The 20,551-nt window shown below is 32.5% G+C and overlaps 1 protein-coding gene across 1 annotated transcript; it reads right to left on the reverse strand.

Annotated features, from left to right (window-relative positions):
- Positions 1-5,178: 5,178 nt before the first annotated feature.
- LOC129786021 (transcription factor SPT20 homolog) lies at positions 5,179-14,662 on the reverse strand. Its single transcript, XM_055820779.1, has 2 exons — positions 14,258-14,662; positions 5,179-9,113 (listed from the first exon to the last, which is right to left on the reverse strand). The coding sequence occupies exons 1-2, from the start codon at positions 14,273-14,275 to the stop codon at positions 7,356-7,358; spliced, it is 1,776 nt and encodes a 591-aa protein (XP_055676754.1). The 5' UTR covers positions 14,276-14,662; the 3' UTR covers positions 5,179-7,355.
- Positions 14,663-20,551: the final 5,889 nt, after the last annotated feature.

Genomic DNA, 20,551 nt, shown 5'->3' on the forward strand with positions numbered 1-20,551 from the left:
GCCCAGTATGTGAACCCATTGTTGGGTACACAGTTTTATTTAATAGTATTACGACTGTTATATTTTTACCCATATAGTACTCACGTCACAGGTAAACCTCAACGGTGCTAAACGTAAGAGAGTGTGGGAGTCACACATCTATTGATTGTTGTATGATGTCTGCCGCTTAATATTTTCATTATTATGATGATGCTGCTTATTATTGTCTTCTTCCCTTTCGTTGTGATGTGTTTTTTAAACATTCAAAGAAATATATGCACATTCTTTTATAAATATACCATAAATAATCACAGAAATAGCATATTGCATGGCATGAAAGTGAATTTCTTCCGTTGCTATGGGAAAAGAAAAAAGAAAAGATTGATCTAGGGATTAGATGATTTAACCCAAGATTGACGCCCCACGTCATGGCAATTAATTAAAGAAAATGTATTTTGGGAAAATATCCTCCAGTCTGAAGCACATTTGCGTAAATTGTTTTTAAATGTTCCACATGAATAACTTACCGAGAGGGAATATCATGTTGTTGTTTTATCTTCAAAATATCTTGCTACTCTCCTGTATCCTTATCTTATGAGCTTAATTTTCCTTTATTTGCATTTAGAAAAATACCTCAAGGTATTTAAACGAAGCTAAATATGTAAAAGGGACATATCGAGAAAAGAGAGAATATTAAACAAAAAAGTTAATACAAACAAACTGAATTATATATTATCCTTAACAAAGGAGCAACACTTATATTTACGACTAGTCAACCCGAGCCCCCAATCACGTGTGAGCAAACTCCATTTTAAGCTATAAAAGGGGGGCGTATATTAGTAGGGGGATGAATAATACGGTACCCCGAAAAATTCTAAAAATAAAAAAATCCCGTTATCTGACCCTTCAGCAGGTAGAAAATGGGAAAAAATCAATTTTTCTGTGGGGGCGCTATAAAGGGGGGTTGGGGCGGAATCTCATATAGCGCTTGCAACTCGTATTGACCCCCTCTACCCCCATACCAAATTTCATCAAGATCGGCCCAGCCGTTTCGGAGGAGTTCATGTGCCACAAACAGACAGACAGACAGACAGACTTTTCAGCTTTATATATTAAAGATAACACAAAAAACTAAATAAAAAAAGTGATAAAAAACAATGCAATTCTAATTAATTTTTTATAACAAATTATGTAGTGTAATAATACTATGTTTTCAAGGACTTTTCCATAAATTGAAAATAATATTAAAAACAATCGCATTTATAGAAACACATTGAAAGTCAATTAATTGGAGCGTAAAAGGATATTCAAGAAAAAGGATTAATTTAGAAAGTCTTGGAATGACGATATGTATAACAAATTAAATGGTAGTAAATAAAAGTTTCAATTATTGGAAGCATCACTGTTATTTTATGATGCAGGATATTAAATTTTATATTCAACAACAAAAAACCTTTCTATCAACAGATAATAAATTAAATAAAATTTATTATTCTTCCGGGAGGACATTACGCAAAGATGGAAAAGAAGATTCAATAAAATAAATTTTACTCTATCTGCTATGGAATTGAAAAAAAAATTATTAAATAATCCTGGTACATTTTGCATTTTTTTGCTTCATGATGACCTCCCCATGCATGGGAAAAAGTCTATGAAAGAAATTGTACTTGCGCAGAATTGTAGAATGAAACATAAATAAAATCAACTATTGTGTGTATTTCATCTCTCAAATTCAATTCACATATATTTGTAAATTTACGAAATTCTCTCCGCATGCATTTTTTTTCATTCAAAATGGTGTAAAATCTGCGTATACAGCTTTTCATAGCATGAAGAATTAACGTTTTCAACTTAGATATGTGTACGGTTTTATATATACCATAGTATTTCTTTTTTTTTGTATATGGTTTCCCGATTCATGTGAGACCTAGTTCTCACCGAAATCGACGAAAGAAATAATCATACATAAACTTGGTGTGAGCCTCATTGTAGGTATACCTACCAGCAATTTTCCAGCTTGTTTATATGACAAAATTTAAACTTTATGAACATTCACAGAACTTCAAGATTAATTATTATGCTCATTGTGTATTCTGAACTCACTCGTTGTATGTATGTGGATATATTATGTACCTACGTAGACCGAAATATAGTACGACTATTTAATAATTTATAATTCCTGTCCTTTCCAAAGGATTCAACTTATTTACGTATAGCTCCAACTTCACTTAGGAGGATTTCATTGAAATTGCAAGAACTATACACTATTGACAATAAGAAAAAAAAATGAACCTTTTAGTGAGAGTACAATAGATTATGCATTCAAAGTAATACTTAAGTGTGAAGGAGACATTTATTAATTTTCTAAAGGGAATAAAAGGACCTTGCTAAACAATTTCCGTTTTAGTAAAATAAAATAAAGTCTGTGAATATTCGTTGAGAGATTTATAAGGATTTTGACTTTGTGCTAAATGTTATAATTACAATTTATCTTCTTAATGGACCACCTCCAGTACATAATCATTCATAAAACAATACAATACCGTGAAATGCAGAAAAAAGTGTAATTTGTGTATTATTATATTTGACAATGAACTGGCTACTAATTCTCACTGATTGTCCAAATGGTGTGAGTGATTTATGAATTGTACAATATATTACATGCAATTTCAACGAAAAACAATGAATTGCCTTAGATGCCAACAACGCCAACGGTAGCCCAAAAACCTTATAAAACTCTTTATGGTCATTTTTCGTTAGATTAATGTTTTACTATCTCCCAATATTCATCCCACGAAAATATTATTTATATATACATTTAGAAAATTAAATTTACCTATTTCTATTAGTCTTTATGTATATTCATATATATCTGAGTAATTTGAGTGTATAATTTATTTAAAGAAAATAATAATGAATGGAAAATTATTTGCCTGTAATTCTTTATTATAAAAAAATAGAATTTTGAGCAGACTTTTTCAATTTTCATTAATAAATAACAATCTCCGAACGGAATAATTTATTTTATCAAGTTTCTCTTCTCCATAGATTTTCATAGGTAAAGTTTTATGAGAAAGTAATAAGTGTGTCCGGGAAATTAATTTGATTTTTATGCTTTCCGATAAATTTTAGTTTACCGAGGAGACTTTTCGAGTTTTCGAAGGTTCAAGAGGCAGGCAATTCATCCATTTTCTTTTTTGTTGTTGTTATATATTGATAGAATTGGTGAATTTTTCCATCATCTCTCATCCTCTTTTCAATCATTTTTTTTTATTTTGATTGCATTCCTTTGCACAATAATAGTGAGAGTCATACAATTTAGCAATACTTACTGAATAAACCTGAAAAATTCTATTGAAGATGATTAACAACATAATGAAAACAAAAACTGTGTGAAATTTAATTTAAAATCATTGCATACGAAAGACATAATTTCGCACTCATTTCACTGAGAGTAGTTTTAAAGAAAGTTGCTTGCCAAGTTTTTTATTTTAAATTTCAACATCGATACAAGAAATGTTACGTGAAAACTGGATCATTTCGTATACACACGTAGAAGTTATTTATATTTTATTTTTTCCTATCTCCGCATATAAATTTTGTATAATACCTGTACTATCATAGGCATTGCCTGAAACTCTATCCAAAATGGCTTTTACCTATTTCATGTCTGTCCAAGAACTATTTTCATTTTCATTCCAATCCAATGCTTTTCAAAGAACCCGGTAAGTGTAGACAGGTATGTTGGGAAAAAAGGAAAAAGAAAATATTTTAGGTATAAGAAAAAAATTGAAGTTATTTCCTTAAGTGATTCTCATACAAAATAACTTTACACACTTCACATTCACATTGGTGAGTTGAAAAGGGTTCATGTTGCACGTTTGGTGAATGCTAAGAAATGTTTATTTCATGAAGCATTTCCAATATCATATCCGATATAGGGTGATTCAGTATTTTGTACATTTTTGTGATGTTTTGAACAAAATAATTGTATAAAAAATTATATAGCCCACTACATAGTCGAAAAATCAGACGATATCTGACTCTTTCCACTCTAGGTTCACATCCTAGAAATTTTCTATTGCCACTCTTTTTACTCGCGGTGGTCGGTTACACCCGGTGGTAATAATAAGATTTTGTTATTTTTATTGATATTTTAACATGATTTCAATATCTTATCTGTTTCTAAAATTACAAACAATATCTCTGACAAAAAATTAAATCATTTATATACTTATTGTATCACCCTGTGTTTGATATAGAAATCCAAATGCATTTTGCCGAAATGGAAAGGTTAAAAGCATAGTCAAATATGAAAGAAAACAGGAAAGTTGGGTTCAAAAGTGAAAATATCCCCTTTGGTACGCATTATGGTATAAAATCTTATGATGAGGAAGAACGAGAGTGAGGGTAGTGTAACGAAAAATGGAATAAGACATACCTACAGATAAATAATATAGACATTTATATAAACTTTTAAATATCAATCAATGAAATGGAGCTATTGAAAAGTGTAATCCAACTCTACTTTATACCCCTCTCATAACAAAAATGAACCAAAAATTTGAGCTCTCTCAACATTAGATATACATGTATGTATATTCAAAAAAAAGTTCCCCAGAGCATCAGCTGTCTGTATGAGGATGTGGATGATAGACTTTATATTTTATTATACCACTAGGTAAGGATTTAAAGCTATTAAAGCACCAACAAAGCCATTTTTCTACGTCAGTTACTTTCTGAATACATTTTTCCCAGCCAAATCCCTTTTGCCCTAATGCCAAACATTTAAAGTTTTTTTTCAGCATTCAAACTGGGTGAAATTTATTGCCCTTACTTTCTCCGATAATTTAGCACAGAATTCTTAAGCAGATTTATTAAATGATTTAGATTTAAAAGTGAATACATGTTGTTTAAAGTCATTTGAAGTACATGGTGTAGTACACGCGTTCGGTGTATTGGATTACTCTCCCACTCATCCAAATACAACCATTAAATAACAGGCTTACACAGAATTTCAAGGCAAGCTCTCCATGAAATTAAAGAGCACCTCGTCCTTGCATGATTCATAGTTCCAGGCATTTTAAGAGACATAATTTAACATTAAATTGAAGTACCTACTCTTTTTTGGTGACGAAAGTCAAAGATTTCACACGTTGCCCATTAATTTGACCATCTTGGAGACAATAAAATATTACATTTTATGTACAATTTATTACAATTTTATTCTTATTCTCAATCTTATTTGGAACAGAGTATTTTGTTGTGTTGGTAATATGTTTGTATAATAATAAAAAATGTCAATAGTTTTTAAATTAATTACATTTCTTACACTGTTATGTTCGTTATATTATACTATAAATTTTAGAAACAAAAGAGGCGCAGATTGTTTAATGGTATATAGAGATTCCTTTTAGGGATAATTAATTGCTTCTTCCATTTACATTAAAATTCCTTGTTTTTTTTGGAAATTCAGGAAATACAATTTTCGATTTCCAAAAATGGATTTTTCAAGAACAGAACAGATGGAACAGATGGACCTGATCTTACATCAATAAAAAATCTGGTTTTTTTAATAACATTTAACATAATAATATACAATTCACAAATCTTTTATTGTGCTTTCAATCAATTCATTATTAAATTGAGAGTTCTCTGGAACGGTGTTGCGTAATTAATGAATTGATATATGGTAGACAAATTAATTTATACATACCACTATATTTTATATGCAGATCATGGTATTGATTAAATGAAGAACTGCACATAATGTTGCAAGACTAAATCATCTCTCTGTCAATCTCATTCACCTAACATGTTACTTTTTAATGTATAAAATTGATTGAGATTTTTTTCGCGCCACCGCAGCTAATTCTCATACTATATATATTTGGGTTAAATAAACTCCGTCGTTAGCCATATGAAATGTGTTGAATTCCTATCTGCTAAAAGCTTCAATATCCGAAATCGCAGACAAGGTGTGTGATGTGATGCAATAGTCAAGTTTCTTTTACACGTTCGAGCGAGTTTTTCTTTCAATGAAGTGATCCGGGCATTCTTGGATCGCGATATATAACTTCTCTCTCTTTTTTTTTCTTCGCTTTCATTATCTAGTAGGTATGTAAGTACATATATAATATTCCTCCAGCTACACGGAATAACCATTGGCGATCTTTAAGTGTAATTGCTCTTATTACTTAATACCCAATTACACTATAAATGCTAAGAAAATTGTTTACATTACACATAGAATTTAATATGTGAGGCATAGTCTTTTGCGCTGCTACAATGCAAAGCCTCATGAATTGAGATATAAATATTCTTGTTTTTTTCTATCACACTCATGAATTCCTTTTTTCTTCGTAAATTGACTTTGAAATAAATCACACTGCTTTGTCGCCTGAAGAATTCACTAAGGAATGCAACAAGAACCGGAATTTATTAATTATAATACGGAGAGTATGAGAAAAATATCATGTTCGCATCTGATACCAAACGTGCTCACTTTCACTTTCTAAACTTCCTACTAAGATAGATTTCAAGAAAGTATAAGAGATAGAAAAGATATAGAAATAGTGATATGATAATACTTGTTATATGTAGTAGTTAATATATAGTAAATAGAGAGAATGATAGAAGAAATTGAAATTTTATGGATCGCAATTAATCTTAAAAAATTAACAATTTACATAAAATCATTTTATAAAATCTAAAGATAAATGACTAAAAAACAATATTTGCCGCTAATTTTATGGCAAACCCATTTCAATTCAATATTATGCGTGATTGATTGAGGTCGTTAATCGCATGCAATCCAAAAATCATGATATTTGTCGGTCAGTTGGTATGAAATGTTCAGATTCAATTTTTTTAGGAATGATCTCGAATAAAATCATCTAATCCTTATACCTAGATTTTCAAAAAAAATTGTTCTAGATGATCCTAAAATTTTCCAAATTTTGACGCCCATCGATGGTGAAATGTAACATCCTAAATCTCATTTATTTGCCAAATAAGCCAAGTTCAAATACAGCGTTATTAAATAATTTTTTTTATTAAATATCAAAAACTATAAAATTTATAAAAATACTCCCACACGGTGACCACCGTCACACTTTGTCGATTAAGAAGAATTACGAATCTATGTGTTATGAAAACAAACATTTCATACCAACCGACCTATTGAAGTTTTTTCATCGTAAATCGCATTAATTTGTAGGAAAAGGAATTTACAGCAATTATTTACACACATGGAGTATTTTTTTTACACTTTTACACCTAAATCAGTGGCTAATTGCATGGTGTTAATTTTTTCTCATTCTTAAACCTATATGTATTCTTTAGGTGTCTTCTCAAGTGACTGATATTGCTTGCAACTAATAGTCAAGGTTCTGTCCTCGCAGGAAGGCATCTATTTGGCCGAGAGATCCACCAGGAGCGGGTTGAATTAAATAGAATGCCTGCTGTGGTGGTAAGGCTTGAGGCTGAGCTCGCTGTGGTTGCGCCTGAACCTGGAACCTGTGTGAACCGGCAGCAGATTGTGACTTCTTGGCCGCATGAAGGCGATCATGTTGCAATTGTTGCTGTGCCAGCTCCTGCTGCTGTGCAAAGAGCTGCTGAGAATTCAACACTTGAAGATTCTCCTGCGACTTCTGGTACACCTGCTGCGAGAATTGTGGCACGGGAATAGGCGCAGGCCTCAACTGTTGCGGCTGCGGCTGTGGTTGCGGTATTTGTTGCCTGTAGAGAGGGCTCTGATTCTGGAGTTGCTCCAGTGAGACTAGCGTCGGTTGAGGGTGCAAGTGCACGTATGGTTGAATACGATGACTCAGTGCAAAATCACCCTCCGACTGTGGCAACTGCTGGTACAGATTCGCGTCGTATTGACCAGTAGAGGGATCGAAAATCAATTGTGATTGATATATGGGATTTCCAGTTGGCAGTGCTGCTGCTGGTTTGAATGGTTTACCAGCTGAAGGTGCAACTGGAGAGGGTGTTAGGGCATTTGTTTCATCTTGGAATTTTTGGAATTCCGCCGCAAAGTCAATCGGCCTTCGACTTGCTGTCGGTCTCGTTGGCAAGCCTTCATTGAAAGCCGATGGACTGTTGTAGGTAGTGGTGGACTTCTGCGTAGAGCTCAGTGCTGGTCTATAGGTTGTAGCAGGAGGTTGGGTCTGGAGGGTTTGGGTTGGTGCACGGTAGGTTGGTCGTGGTGTAATGCTGACCGATTGGGAGGGTGTGTACTGAATTGCAGCTGGAGTAGGGGTAGTGCTAACAGTCACGCGTGGTCTTTCGCGTATAGTCACTTCTTGTGGTTGCGTCCTAATTATAGGACGTTGAGTGACTGATGGTCGTTGGGGTTGGATATACTGGATTGGTTCTTGCTCTTCAGATTCTTCACTATCAGTGCCATCTTGCTGCTGTGGTAGGGATGCGTGGGCGTAATTATTTTGAAAAACAGTTGTGGTAGGTCGAGGAGTGGTATGCAATGGACGCACAGGACGGGGAACTGGTCGTCGTGGATAGTTCTGAGGTATGTTTTCATTTGAATCTTCCTCAGACCTTTCTTGCTCTTCCTCTTCACTTTCCGGGTTATTGGGGTCACATGGATTTCCTGAGACATAAGTGAATTCTCGTTTGTTGCCATCAGGATCAATGTACCCGTACTTTCCACGCACAACGCAATCAGTTCCACGGGTCTCCTCTTTGAATGACCCATCAGCAGCTTCGTAGCCGAAGGTGAAAGAACCATCGTCGTTCACTTTGCTATAATTTCGAATTGTTTGAACTGGAGGGGGCTTAGTGGCATGATCCTTGGATCGAGCAATAGGGGCAGCAGTTTGAGGTCTCGTAGCAACAGTTGGTCTGTTGTAGTCTGCTCTTGGTCTCAATGTTGGCTGACCATATGGACCGTTGTAGTCATCATCAGATGCTACAAGAATCACTCTTCCTTGATTATCTTGTGGTTCTGCTGCGCTATAGTACTGAATGGCTGGTTGGGCTTTGCTATCATCAGCATCCGTATGCTCGATAGAGGCTGCCTCTCGACTCTCCACATCCTCTGGTTTTGGCCTTGTTTGTACTCGAACACGCCGTGCCTCACAAACAGCAAGCAAAGTGAACAACAGTATCCCCTGCAAGATATGGAAAACAAAAGAAGATTACCATCATTGCCCATGACTACATTTTACGCATATTTTACATAATTCATTAGAGGCAACAAAAAAAGCAATAAACTTGAACTTGTGCCCACTGACAAAGTGAAGATGATCTTTCTCCTTAGGCGCATTAATACGAAAAGATGTGAAACATGAATTACAGTCATTAATTACGTCCTCTTTCTCTTCACGATGGCTTTGCCTTGCCACTCTGTCGGAGTTCATCTTTAGTCGTGGGACTTTTCTTAAGAGGAAACTCGTCTTTAGCAATATAGTAATATCAAAGACAAGTTGAAAGCTTCATACACTTGACCGGCATATAACCAGCAGTGGATAGCGAAATTGAAATGTGCTCCAAGATGGAATACATAAGTTGATGAATTTATTATCTTGCCTTTGCAGATCATTTTCTTAATTTTTTCTCTCTTTTCTTTAATATATTCATACTTGACACAATTAAAAATTCATTTGGCATTTTGTCATTGTTCTAAAATCAATTTGCAACCTATATCGTCTGTAGGTATGGAGAAAAAATCTCACTACGCCTCCATTTTTTATGTAATATACCTCTATGTACGTCCTAAAAGCAATAAATAATGACTTTGAGTTGCAAATGTGGCAATTTCTAGCGACTACCATTAATAAATAATGTAGAATTTGATAGAAAATATGTACATTTGTAGGTATGTATGTGCAAATGACTAAGAGAATATGAATGCGTACACCTTTTTCTTTCTCACACAATATTTTTTTATAAAGTTTAGGGGCAGCGGCAATATCCGTAAATTGCATATATAATTTGTATATTTATGCCTTTGCGTACACCAATCACTCAATGTTATTGCAAATTTGGTACATGGGTTCGGTCATGATTATCTCAATTGATTGCACTCTAACTAAATGACTCACCAAATTTACCTTTAGGTATGCTGAAATTGAAAATATCCCATATTGAGATCAAATAAGTCAAACCACGACATGGTTTGCAATTGCAATGGCAATACACAAGCATTAAGGAATTCCGACCGCGTCTAATTCGATGAGTAGTATTGGCAGAGGCTTGTGTTTGTTCACTCGTACTTTCTAATGAAAATTGTGTTATTTTGTGGTGAATTGTATGTGAATTGAAGTGCTGAAGAGGCGGCACTAATTGCATAAATTACTCATTACCCAGCTGATTCCTCACATCCTCGTATATGTTGTATGGATTTCGTATATACGCAATTGGATTATATTGTTTCTCTCCTACTATGCAATCTTCCGTGTCTATTGCTTCGTCTCTGAGCAACATGTGTATATATAAATGTACTGTACAACGATAACCCATCGGAAATTTATGCAAGCATACATGAGAAATCAATCATAATATCCGCGATTTCAAACCCAAAAGGTACATAATATTCTCACAGACGTCTGTGCTAAGTTGTACTGGTTTTCTTTCAAAAAAAAAATATACTTCCAGCATCATTGACTCCTACGTAATAAACAGAATTTTCAATTCCTATTGCATTGTGAAGAATTATATTTTATAAAGCTCATTTCATGCTGTGTTTTAGGCTCTTATGAAATTATATGGGTGCTTATGCCTTGACCCATAGATTCTATAGATTACTTTGTAACAGCAACGGAAAATTTTCATCTTCCTGAAAATACAACTTTTTTCTAAAAAAAAAAAATATCATGTAGTCTCTATAAGACCTTTATATGAGATTGCTTGAATGAAGTAACCTTTCAACTATTAAGTTTCTTTTTTTATTTATTTTTACTAATGAGGAAAAACATCTTTACGATTTCGTGCCAAACTGGAAAACAAACTTTAGTGCTTTGCGCGATGTCTTCAACAACATGATAGCCACTATACTTCTAATCTTTTAGCTATTTCTTACTAACGTAAAACAAAAAAAAATATGCAACATTTAATTTGAATTCCTTAAAAGAATTTAAATGTCTGGAAATGGTCTTGAGATTTTGACAGTATCACTGCAATCAGTTATTCTAAAGTAATACTAATTTCTCATAAATACACTAATCTTACTCAAATAGGTACAATTTGTTAATTTTAAACTTTGTAACAAAAGAATAGTTCGACATGTATTATTTCGTATCCATTCATATTATTATTTTAGATAAGTGAGTACCACTAAAGATGGGAATACACCGAATACACCGATTGCGTGAGAAAATGTTGATGATGGTACCGGACCAAGCAGGTCTCCTCAATACACCTCATATACACAATATTCTCGGGAAATGGTGGTGCTTTACCATCTCAACTCGCGTATATACATTTCGAAACCGAAAGCAAATGATTGTCAAACACATCACTTATTAAACCAATTATTATCCACTTTCAGTACAAATCCCACTTTGTATTCTGCTGCCTCATATAAAGTTTTATTTGTATGGGAAAAGACTTTGTTTTCACACACTCCATTTCAATCAAAAGCAGCAAAAGAAACTTTTCACCACTTCTCTTTCTCAAAAATTTTTCAAACAAGCTCAGCTCACACACTCTCTACATAAAAATATTAATTAGAGATTCAATTCCATTGAGAGATGTTATATCACTTTCTTTTTCGAGTCATGTGAATACATATTCCACCAATTTATTTAAATAGATTTTTTTTACGTATTTAAATTAATCTTAAAAGAGATCTTTAAAGATTGAGAGTAAAAAGTGAAAAATCCCATTAACACGTTCACTCTCAATTTCAAAGCATTCCGTCCATATCATTATATTGATATTTATTTTTAAATTGAAATCAATAAATCATAAAAGCATTATTATAGTGAAATACACCCATAATATAAAAATAGATTTTTTTCCTCATATTTGGAGGTTATTTTACGTTATTTCTTTTACATGGTCAATTAACATTTGAAAATATGAGAAAAAGCTGAAAAGGCTGAAAAATATTTATATGGATATGGTTGTTTAATTAAAGTGGAAAACATTAACAATCATATCTACATGGTTTTGTTGCGGAAATTATTTTTTTGGCATTTAACCAAATACCATGGTATCTTCGTGAATTGCTTCACCTTGATTTGATATGCCAATGAAAATCAATTAATCAATTTCTATATCATCAAAAGTGGTAAAATAAAAAAAAAGAAGAAGATTTGTAGAAGAGAAAGAAATTTTGGAGATGTAAATCAATATATACTATTGAGAATGTGCAATATATAGGAGCCAATGTGTGCAATTGGATGCATAAAATTGCAGCACTTGTTTGATACGTACTTCTTGTAAAGTTTGTAATTAAAGATTCGATTGCAAAACGTGGGAACTTCTTCACATTTTCTATTCGTATCTATATATGCGTTATTTGTTAATATATATCTTGTGCTTATGTGAATTATTTGTGTCTTCTCCCATGTGCATTTATAAGTTGCCTCTGCCACTTCTCGCATCTCACAATATGACTCCGCGATCTCTTGCTCTACCACACTTTATTATTTATTGTACTGAAAACACAATACATCAGCAAATTGTTGATATGTGAACAAGGTCATACCTATGCACAGTTTAATTACTTTAATTGTTGGTACAGTCCCAAACCTTATTAGCATAAATCAGATAATGATATTCACGAAATCTACACACAAAACGACACAGACATAATTTTTATCTCCTTTAAAAAAATAATTTTCCTCTTCACGAGCTTTTTATTTATGTAGGCATGTATGAATCTATTGATTTATTTCAAATTAATTTTAATATACTGCATATGGACCTTCCCAGTTGTCACATAAATTCGTCATAATTTTAATAGAGGTGTGAAAACTACCTATATAATGAAGATTTTATTAATGAAGAAATCAGAAAGCTTAAAGCTTAACTTTTTGCGTGAATACATTTTTTTTTCTAAATATTTTTGTTGTTAAAAATATTTTAAACATTTTTCATTCAAAATTAAATTGTGTCAAACAGTTGATCACAAAATGAAATAACTTTAGCCTATAAAATCATTATTCATAGAATTCGTGATATTTTTAGATCTACGATATAGTTTCGAAATTCGCACTTTCAAGCTCGATTTATGGAAAATTATCCGGTTTATTGTATAACACAGTAAAGAATAAGACTTTTGTGTTCGTTCAGTTCAGTCGGACTTCTCTCCTCCATCTCAAAAAACATTTCTTAAATTTCTTGACAGATAAAATAAGAAAAAAAAATAATATAGCGTTAAAGACCACTCACAAAAGAATTTTTTGCGCTATCTTTGCTATTTTGTATGTATCTCAGAATGTATTAATAAAATAACAAAAGAATAACATACAACAATCACGGATCTTGTCTGCAAAATTAAATGAATGAAGATACAGAAACAATTTATTGCAATTGTTGAAATAATTTTAATTATAGCACATTAAATTCATACCTAAGATTCCTACAAAGTTATATGTGACAATTATTGCTCTGTCATATAATTAAAAAATATATAAAATTATTTCCTCTGTTAAACTTTTTCCCGTAGGTAATTATGTATCTTCATTCTTGTTTTCATTGAGAAAATATTTTCACTCTCTTTTGTAGCTATTTGGGAGTACCAACTTCAAAGCTGAAACAACTTTCATTGAGTGTGGAACATTTTCAAAAAGACTTGCAAGTTGTTTGCAAAAGATTTTTCTGAGAATTTCAAGTAAATAGCGTATAAATGCTTTGTGCAATGGTCACAATTTTTACGTTTTGTCAGAGTCATTCAGGGTGAAAAAGAATTAAGACGTTTAAAATGGATATTTAATGCATCGTTACCTACACACGCTTTTAATTAGTGGATCAAATTTATTCCCATAGCATAAAGCCGTATGAATTATTTTTTGTCTCCTTAGCACCTAAACTACATTTATGTACATGTTCTAGCGGTATTCATTGCAAATGTATTCTGTATGCAGTTTCGTAATTGAAAGTTTAACTGAATGAACAAAAAAAAAGACAATGGCACACCAACTGTAGCTCAGAATTGCATAAGAGTTTAGGAATCACCACACACTACCCTCGCGTACAGACAGCAATAATTCTCATTATTGATGCAAAAGTGTCACCACGATGGATGGATGTGATCAATGGTTAAAAATTTCACTCCAATGAGAAATTGAATCACACGGAAACTCACCAAATTCCTTAATCGCATTGTGATTCCTTAATTGAATTTTAATCCAATGAAAGTTTTGCTCTTTTCTCTCCCTTTTGTTATTCAACAATCACAGTAAAACTCAATTTATAACCAAACTTGCTCCTTGGGGCAATATTAAAATTTTATATATATAAAGAGAAATTAAATAGAAGACTTAAGGAAAGGAGCGAAGAACTTAAACTATTCACACCATACACAATGGTCACTTCCTTAGAGCGTTAGATCTGTACGTTTCTTTAACAAAAACTCGAACTCTCTTCCAACGAGCCCAAGACACTACAGCTCCACTCTGAACAATGGTAAGTTCTTTCGCAAAATGACTCGCATGACCTGTCTGCAGTCGCTATATAACATTTTCTCTCAAAAAGCTATAAAGTAAGATCAACTGTGTGTTATCCACCTTCCACCAAAGTTTAAAGCACGGCTAGTGAATGTTACAGCAAGTCCATGATGGTATGAGTGGTATTTTTCATATGTATTGCACGGTGCAGAGTGTAAAGTGGCGGAATTCAAAGTTTTTCCACAATTGTGGCTTCACCATGCTTCGCACTATTACAATAATTCAACCATTAGGAATCACCAATTTTCAATATCTCAATCCGATACATCACACTACATTATTCGCTATAAAATTATAATAAGATCGTTTTTTTGTAATATTTTATTTACTATAAGTTTGATTATTTAGTTTAACCCAACAAATTAAAAAAAAACTCAACCGACCCTCAAATACTGGACCCATTCAAAAATAATAAATCCTGTTTCAATAAAAAGTTAAAAACTAACCATTAATCCGAATTTGGTAAGTAAACCAATTTCGGAAAGATGATAAAGTAGACTTCCAAGAAAATTATAGGGTATACTTTTTTATTATTACGCCGAATAATTTTGAAGTCAAAAAAAATAATTTTCCTAACAAAATGTTTTTCTTTGCATTATTTTTTTATCGAGAGTTTGTAATTTATAATCCAGGAAAAGCTTGGAAATAGAATTGGTTTTTTATTTTAAAATTTGCATGATACATTAAGTACAAAAAGTATTAAAATATAACTACATGGCCTAGCAATGAGTATTTATATTACCAAGAAAGACTAGTTTGATAAAGAATGTACTACATTCTTTCTCTTAAAAAAATTATCCACTAGGTACTAATGTAAAATTTCTGATGAAATCTTATAGGTCTGACAATCAAATTCAATAAGGGATAATACGCAGTACATAATTTTAAAAACTTTGCATGATATGTAAGAATCCCCATGTAAAAAGATTAATATAGTTTAACGTAAGTTATGTATGTAATTCAAGTCTTGAAGTGATTTTATATGTCTGTATATGAAAGACTCTGTGAAGATTTAATTACAAACACTTTCATGAAATAAATACTGTGAACAGCAATAGATAGTGAAACCATAGCTGGGGCAAATAATGTTGAGTTGAATATAAGAGCATTTCATAAATACCAAATCAAAAGAAACTGAATATTCTTGCTGATGTTCGATACCACGCAAAGTATTACAATAATATTGCGCTATACCTAGGAAAGTGGATCACTTGAAGGAGGCAATGAAAGATCACATAGATCACGTAGAGATCGTATTATAATTACTTTGTATTATTTTATTGTATATTATTATATTTTATTGGTGAATGAGATGAGAATTATATTTTTTGTTAGCATAACACATAAATTCCATTTGTGTAGAATAAAGTGAAAATCTGTAAGAAAACCTTTTACTTTTTATTTCAGTATAGGTTGATATATGCATATTTAGTAATAAAATAGATATTTTTTTAGAGAGCCAGACAATCTTTATGGTTTACCTGACTAACTATGTTCCATTGTAACAGGTAGCTTTAGAGATTAAAAATAATTCAATTATTTCTTTTTCACTTTTCATCTGTGTATTTACTAACAATTGAGTAAAAGTTGAAAATTCACTGAACGAATGGTTTTGCTTTTAATTTTGTGAATGGAAATTAGAGATCACGGTGGGAAATTTTCATTTTCTTCACATATATCATACCGCATCGTGTATAGGTAGGTACTTTTTTTTCTTTCAAATACATTTCTTTAACATTTTTGTCGTATGCCACATTGTTTTTCTTTAATACAAATTTTCATCTATATGCATCACTTAATTTTAATTTTCATTCTTGTTTTCGACTTTTCCGGTATTGGGGTATCTTCGTGTATTATTGAAGCATTAAGTATGTACATAAATTCCGAATAATTGATTTGATTGCGGTATAAATTGGAATTGGGAACCATATAGTGGATGGGAACACGGCAGCATGTGCAGTAATTCGCGAAATTCAGTCAGTGTGTAGGCAGTACTGCTGCACATTGTTTGTCGTTATGTGCACCCATGCATGGTCAAATACATTAAACACACACAGGTACTTTTGGTGTTATACCCTCTGGAATTCAACGGACAATGAATTGCATTGCCATTTCTGCACCACAAAGTGATAATGAAACCCGTCTCTTCGTATACCTGTCTTCAGCGCATCCATTTAAATATGCACATTGCATAATATTTCACGTGTTATATAAAAAAAAAATGAAATTATAAAATATTTCTTTCAGGAAATTTTCTATTGAACTCCCCACTCCTCATTCATTCATATCAGCTGTAATTTTCACTCCCGTGCTTTTCACTCGTACGATGTCTCAATAACTGTACCTGTAGTACTTTTGATTGTACTTTTTATTGGCATATTCCAGTGTTGTATATTGCCACAATTGCTGTCATCGCAATCCTTTATCGTGCACATTTGAAACTGGAGCCATTACAAACGCAATTTTAATGGCAATTTAATTGAATTTTATGCACGGGCTAAATTAAAATTCCACACTCAAACACCACGCGTGATTTTGGATATATGGTATACCCTCTGTCTACCCAGAGGAGAGATCTCTGGGAAAATTAGCTTCACACCAGCATGTAAAATCATACAGCAAATAGCAGCTGGTATTTTGCAATCTGTCTACTGCAATGCTATAATTTAATTTAATATAATTTAATTAAATGAATAAGGTTTCGGAGAATAAAAAAATGTAATATGGGAATCATGCGTGTTTTTTTAATGAATAGCGTAGGTTTGTAAATGGTACTCATTGTTTACCCACATCCTATAAAACAACGTCAATTTTCCGGCCACGATGCTTAGTAACAAATAAGTACAAAAGAAAATAAATCTGGACTTTTCCAATAGGCCAAGTCATTGAGCTTCAACTCAAAACGGGTGGAGACATTAAAAAGTTAATATGGTATCGACGCGTATAGCGGTCTTATGCTGCAAAGTTCGCATCTATTGTGAACAAGCAAATTTTCACTTTCATTTAGCCTTGTCCATTCATAAAATATGTACCTATAACAATAAATATGTATTAGTCACAAGCAACAGTGTAATTATCGACTTGTTGTTGCTCTTTTTTTCCAGAGCAAAAATAACTTCAATTGCTGCACAATATGCCCATTTGAACTTGAGGTTGAAAGGAAAATTGTTCCTCTGACGAATGGAATGTAAACTTACTCTCGAAAAGTCGAAATATCACAGCTGTGTAAAGCCCAATTGATGTATGTTATGTACATTATGTACGTGGGTATATTTAATTAAAATTGAAGACTCTATAAGCTGTGAATGAATTGCTAAAACTTTCGTTATATAGGATTATTATTCGTGCCATGTGCAGAGATTTATTGTAAAAAAAAATTGAAAATAAAATGTTTAAAACATATAGAATGCTAATAAAAAACAATATTTTCAGCCATTCAGAATGATGTTACAACGTGAAGAAATTTTTCCTGTTATATGGACATTGATGTGGCATCACCGGTGAGAGTTAAGGATTTCGTATGCACCCAGTGATTTGTGTTTCATGCCAAACAATCAATTTAACACCATTGCTATACGCGATAGTCTTTTCGTGCATTCCATCGCTGTGCTCGTATGTTTTCCTTAACGGAGAGAATGCATTTGATGCGATGATTGGTCGTATTATGCAATATTTTGTATTAAAAATAAATATAATAAAAAAAAGTGATATCGCACTGATCGAGCAAGTGCTTGTAGAGAAAATTATATAAGATCTCCATCAGGTACCTACCAATATATATATAGATGAAATGCTTGACCACGAAATTCGAAATGCGATCTACGACACTCTCTTTTTGCCACACAGCCCGAATGCGGTTCAGATTGCGACAGTCGTCTTTTCCATCCAGTTTACTTTGCAGCTTGTATGTGGATGATATGGATTACCAACTGGGAGACCACGAAGAAAGAAATTCAATATTTTAACACAAATTCCATTTGGGAATCCATCGAATGCCAGATTGACATTTGCAATATGGTGAAATTTTCCAATGTATCAAATGCAGCTTTTACGCTTAAAAGGATTTCTAGGCAACAAAAGTGATATTATCCGTATTATCTCATACCAGCGCTGCATACCTCTTCGTCTACATCGTAATATTAGAAAATATCATAGAAAATATAACTAACATGAGCATAACAGTCTATTGCTTTTGACCTACGGAGGGATTACTAAGAAATTATGTAAAATTACACGTATACGTACTATAGATAAGATGATTTACAATTTCACTAAAACTTTCTACACTAAGCACCACATAGTCACTTCAAAAAGAAGATTGATTACGAAAAGTCACAAAACTTGAATTTCCTTCTATATACATACATCACTATACTGCATCGTATATATCACGCCTTATTTGCGAATCTAAAAGCTCAACTTTATTTAGGTCGGTAAATGACATTTCTCGTTATCACATAACTTAATTTCTCATCGCGATCAGTGAAAATGTTAATTCAGGTTTTATATACATATAAGTAGGTATTTATAATGAATGAATACAAAACTCAATTCGAAGCATAAAGGCTGCACACAGCAGCGTAACTCTCACTCATAAAATCCGTAACGATGAATCTGAAACATGGTCTGAAAGTGAATTCAATTTGTGCTTGTCTTTAAAGTGAATTCTAAGATTAGAATATAATCGCATTACATCTCAAAAGGAAGCTTAAAATGTCAAAAACAAAAAAAAAAGAAGATTCTTCCTGAGACTAGACTATAAATTATCTTGTTAAATCTTTACCACATTTTATTAAATTGTTTAAAATTTTCAACATTAAGGTATGCTCAAAAAGCTATTTCTTTATAAATTTAAGAATAACAAAAACGTTATCCCTTTAATATAATTTTGGTTTAATTTTTTGTAGCGAAGAAAGACTACGTGTATATATAGGTATTATAATTTATATTGCGTAGTGATAAATGAGAAAACCTCGCATAGACACCCCTTCCTGAGGAATTTACTGGAAAGGCATTTTATCTCAATCATTGTGTATATCACATTAAATCGATTTTATTGAGTTCCATCTGGTTTCACGCCCAATTTCACACGAAAGCCATAAAAAGTCCCACGATGGCACAATGAAGTAAACTCGCTAAATATCTCCAAAATGACTAACCAATTACAGTCCATTTCCACACTTTCAGTGATCTTTGCTGCTTCCATGAAGAATTTTCCGGACAATAATTAAAAGATAAAGCTTAGAAAGTGTATATGTAATGCAGAATCACTGAGTTTCCTGCAAGTATGGCTTTGGATGTACGGACGTGGAATTCTTTCACGGATGATTAGGGAACGTGCACAGAAGGCAGCAGGATGAATGCAAAAGACAGGAGGAGTAGATGCGAAGGATTTTTCAAATTAATTAGGTAATATTAACAAAAACGAGAGACTATCATACACCTTTAAAAAAATGAAAGCACAAGTGAGGGTAAATTATGTATAAGCATATATATGTATATTTAAAACTTCCTAGACAGAGCTTTTGCATAACTCTTCGCTTCTGTTGTATGTTTATTGAATTCACTGCTTTTTGCAAACTCCATGGTGAACTCGTTGGTGTTATAATAAATTTATCTGAATGTGAACTCTTTAATGTGGCTTAACAGCCACAGAAGTGCCATCAAAATGGTCCAAAAGTCTATAACGAATTAATTCACTCCTCTCAATTTTGCACCTGCTCTTTACGATCAATATAAAACATATTACTTTACAAAAGATACTCTTTCACATTCACTTGATGAAATTTTGATTATTTTTTGCTTAATCTTTTTCATCTTTTGAATTTATTTGAGTACAAAAATCATTGTTTCTGTTTAATTTATTTTGAAAGACAAGTCTTCTTTGTTCAAGATCTTGAGGATCTTTATAAAGAACAAAAAAAAATAATCCT

Source organism: Lutzomyia longipalpis, chromosome 1 (genome assembly GCF_024334085.1).
Source record: "Lutzomyia longipalpis isolate SR_M1_2022 chromosome 1, ASM2433408v1".
In the NCBI taxonomy this organism is placed as follows: domain Eukaryota; kingdom Metazoa; phylum Arthropoda; class Insecta; order Diptera; family Psychodidae; genus Lutzomyia; species Lutzomyia longipalpis.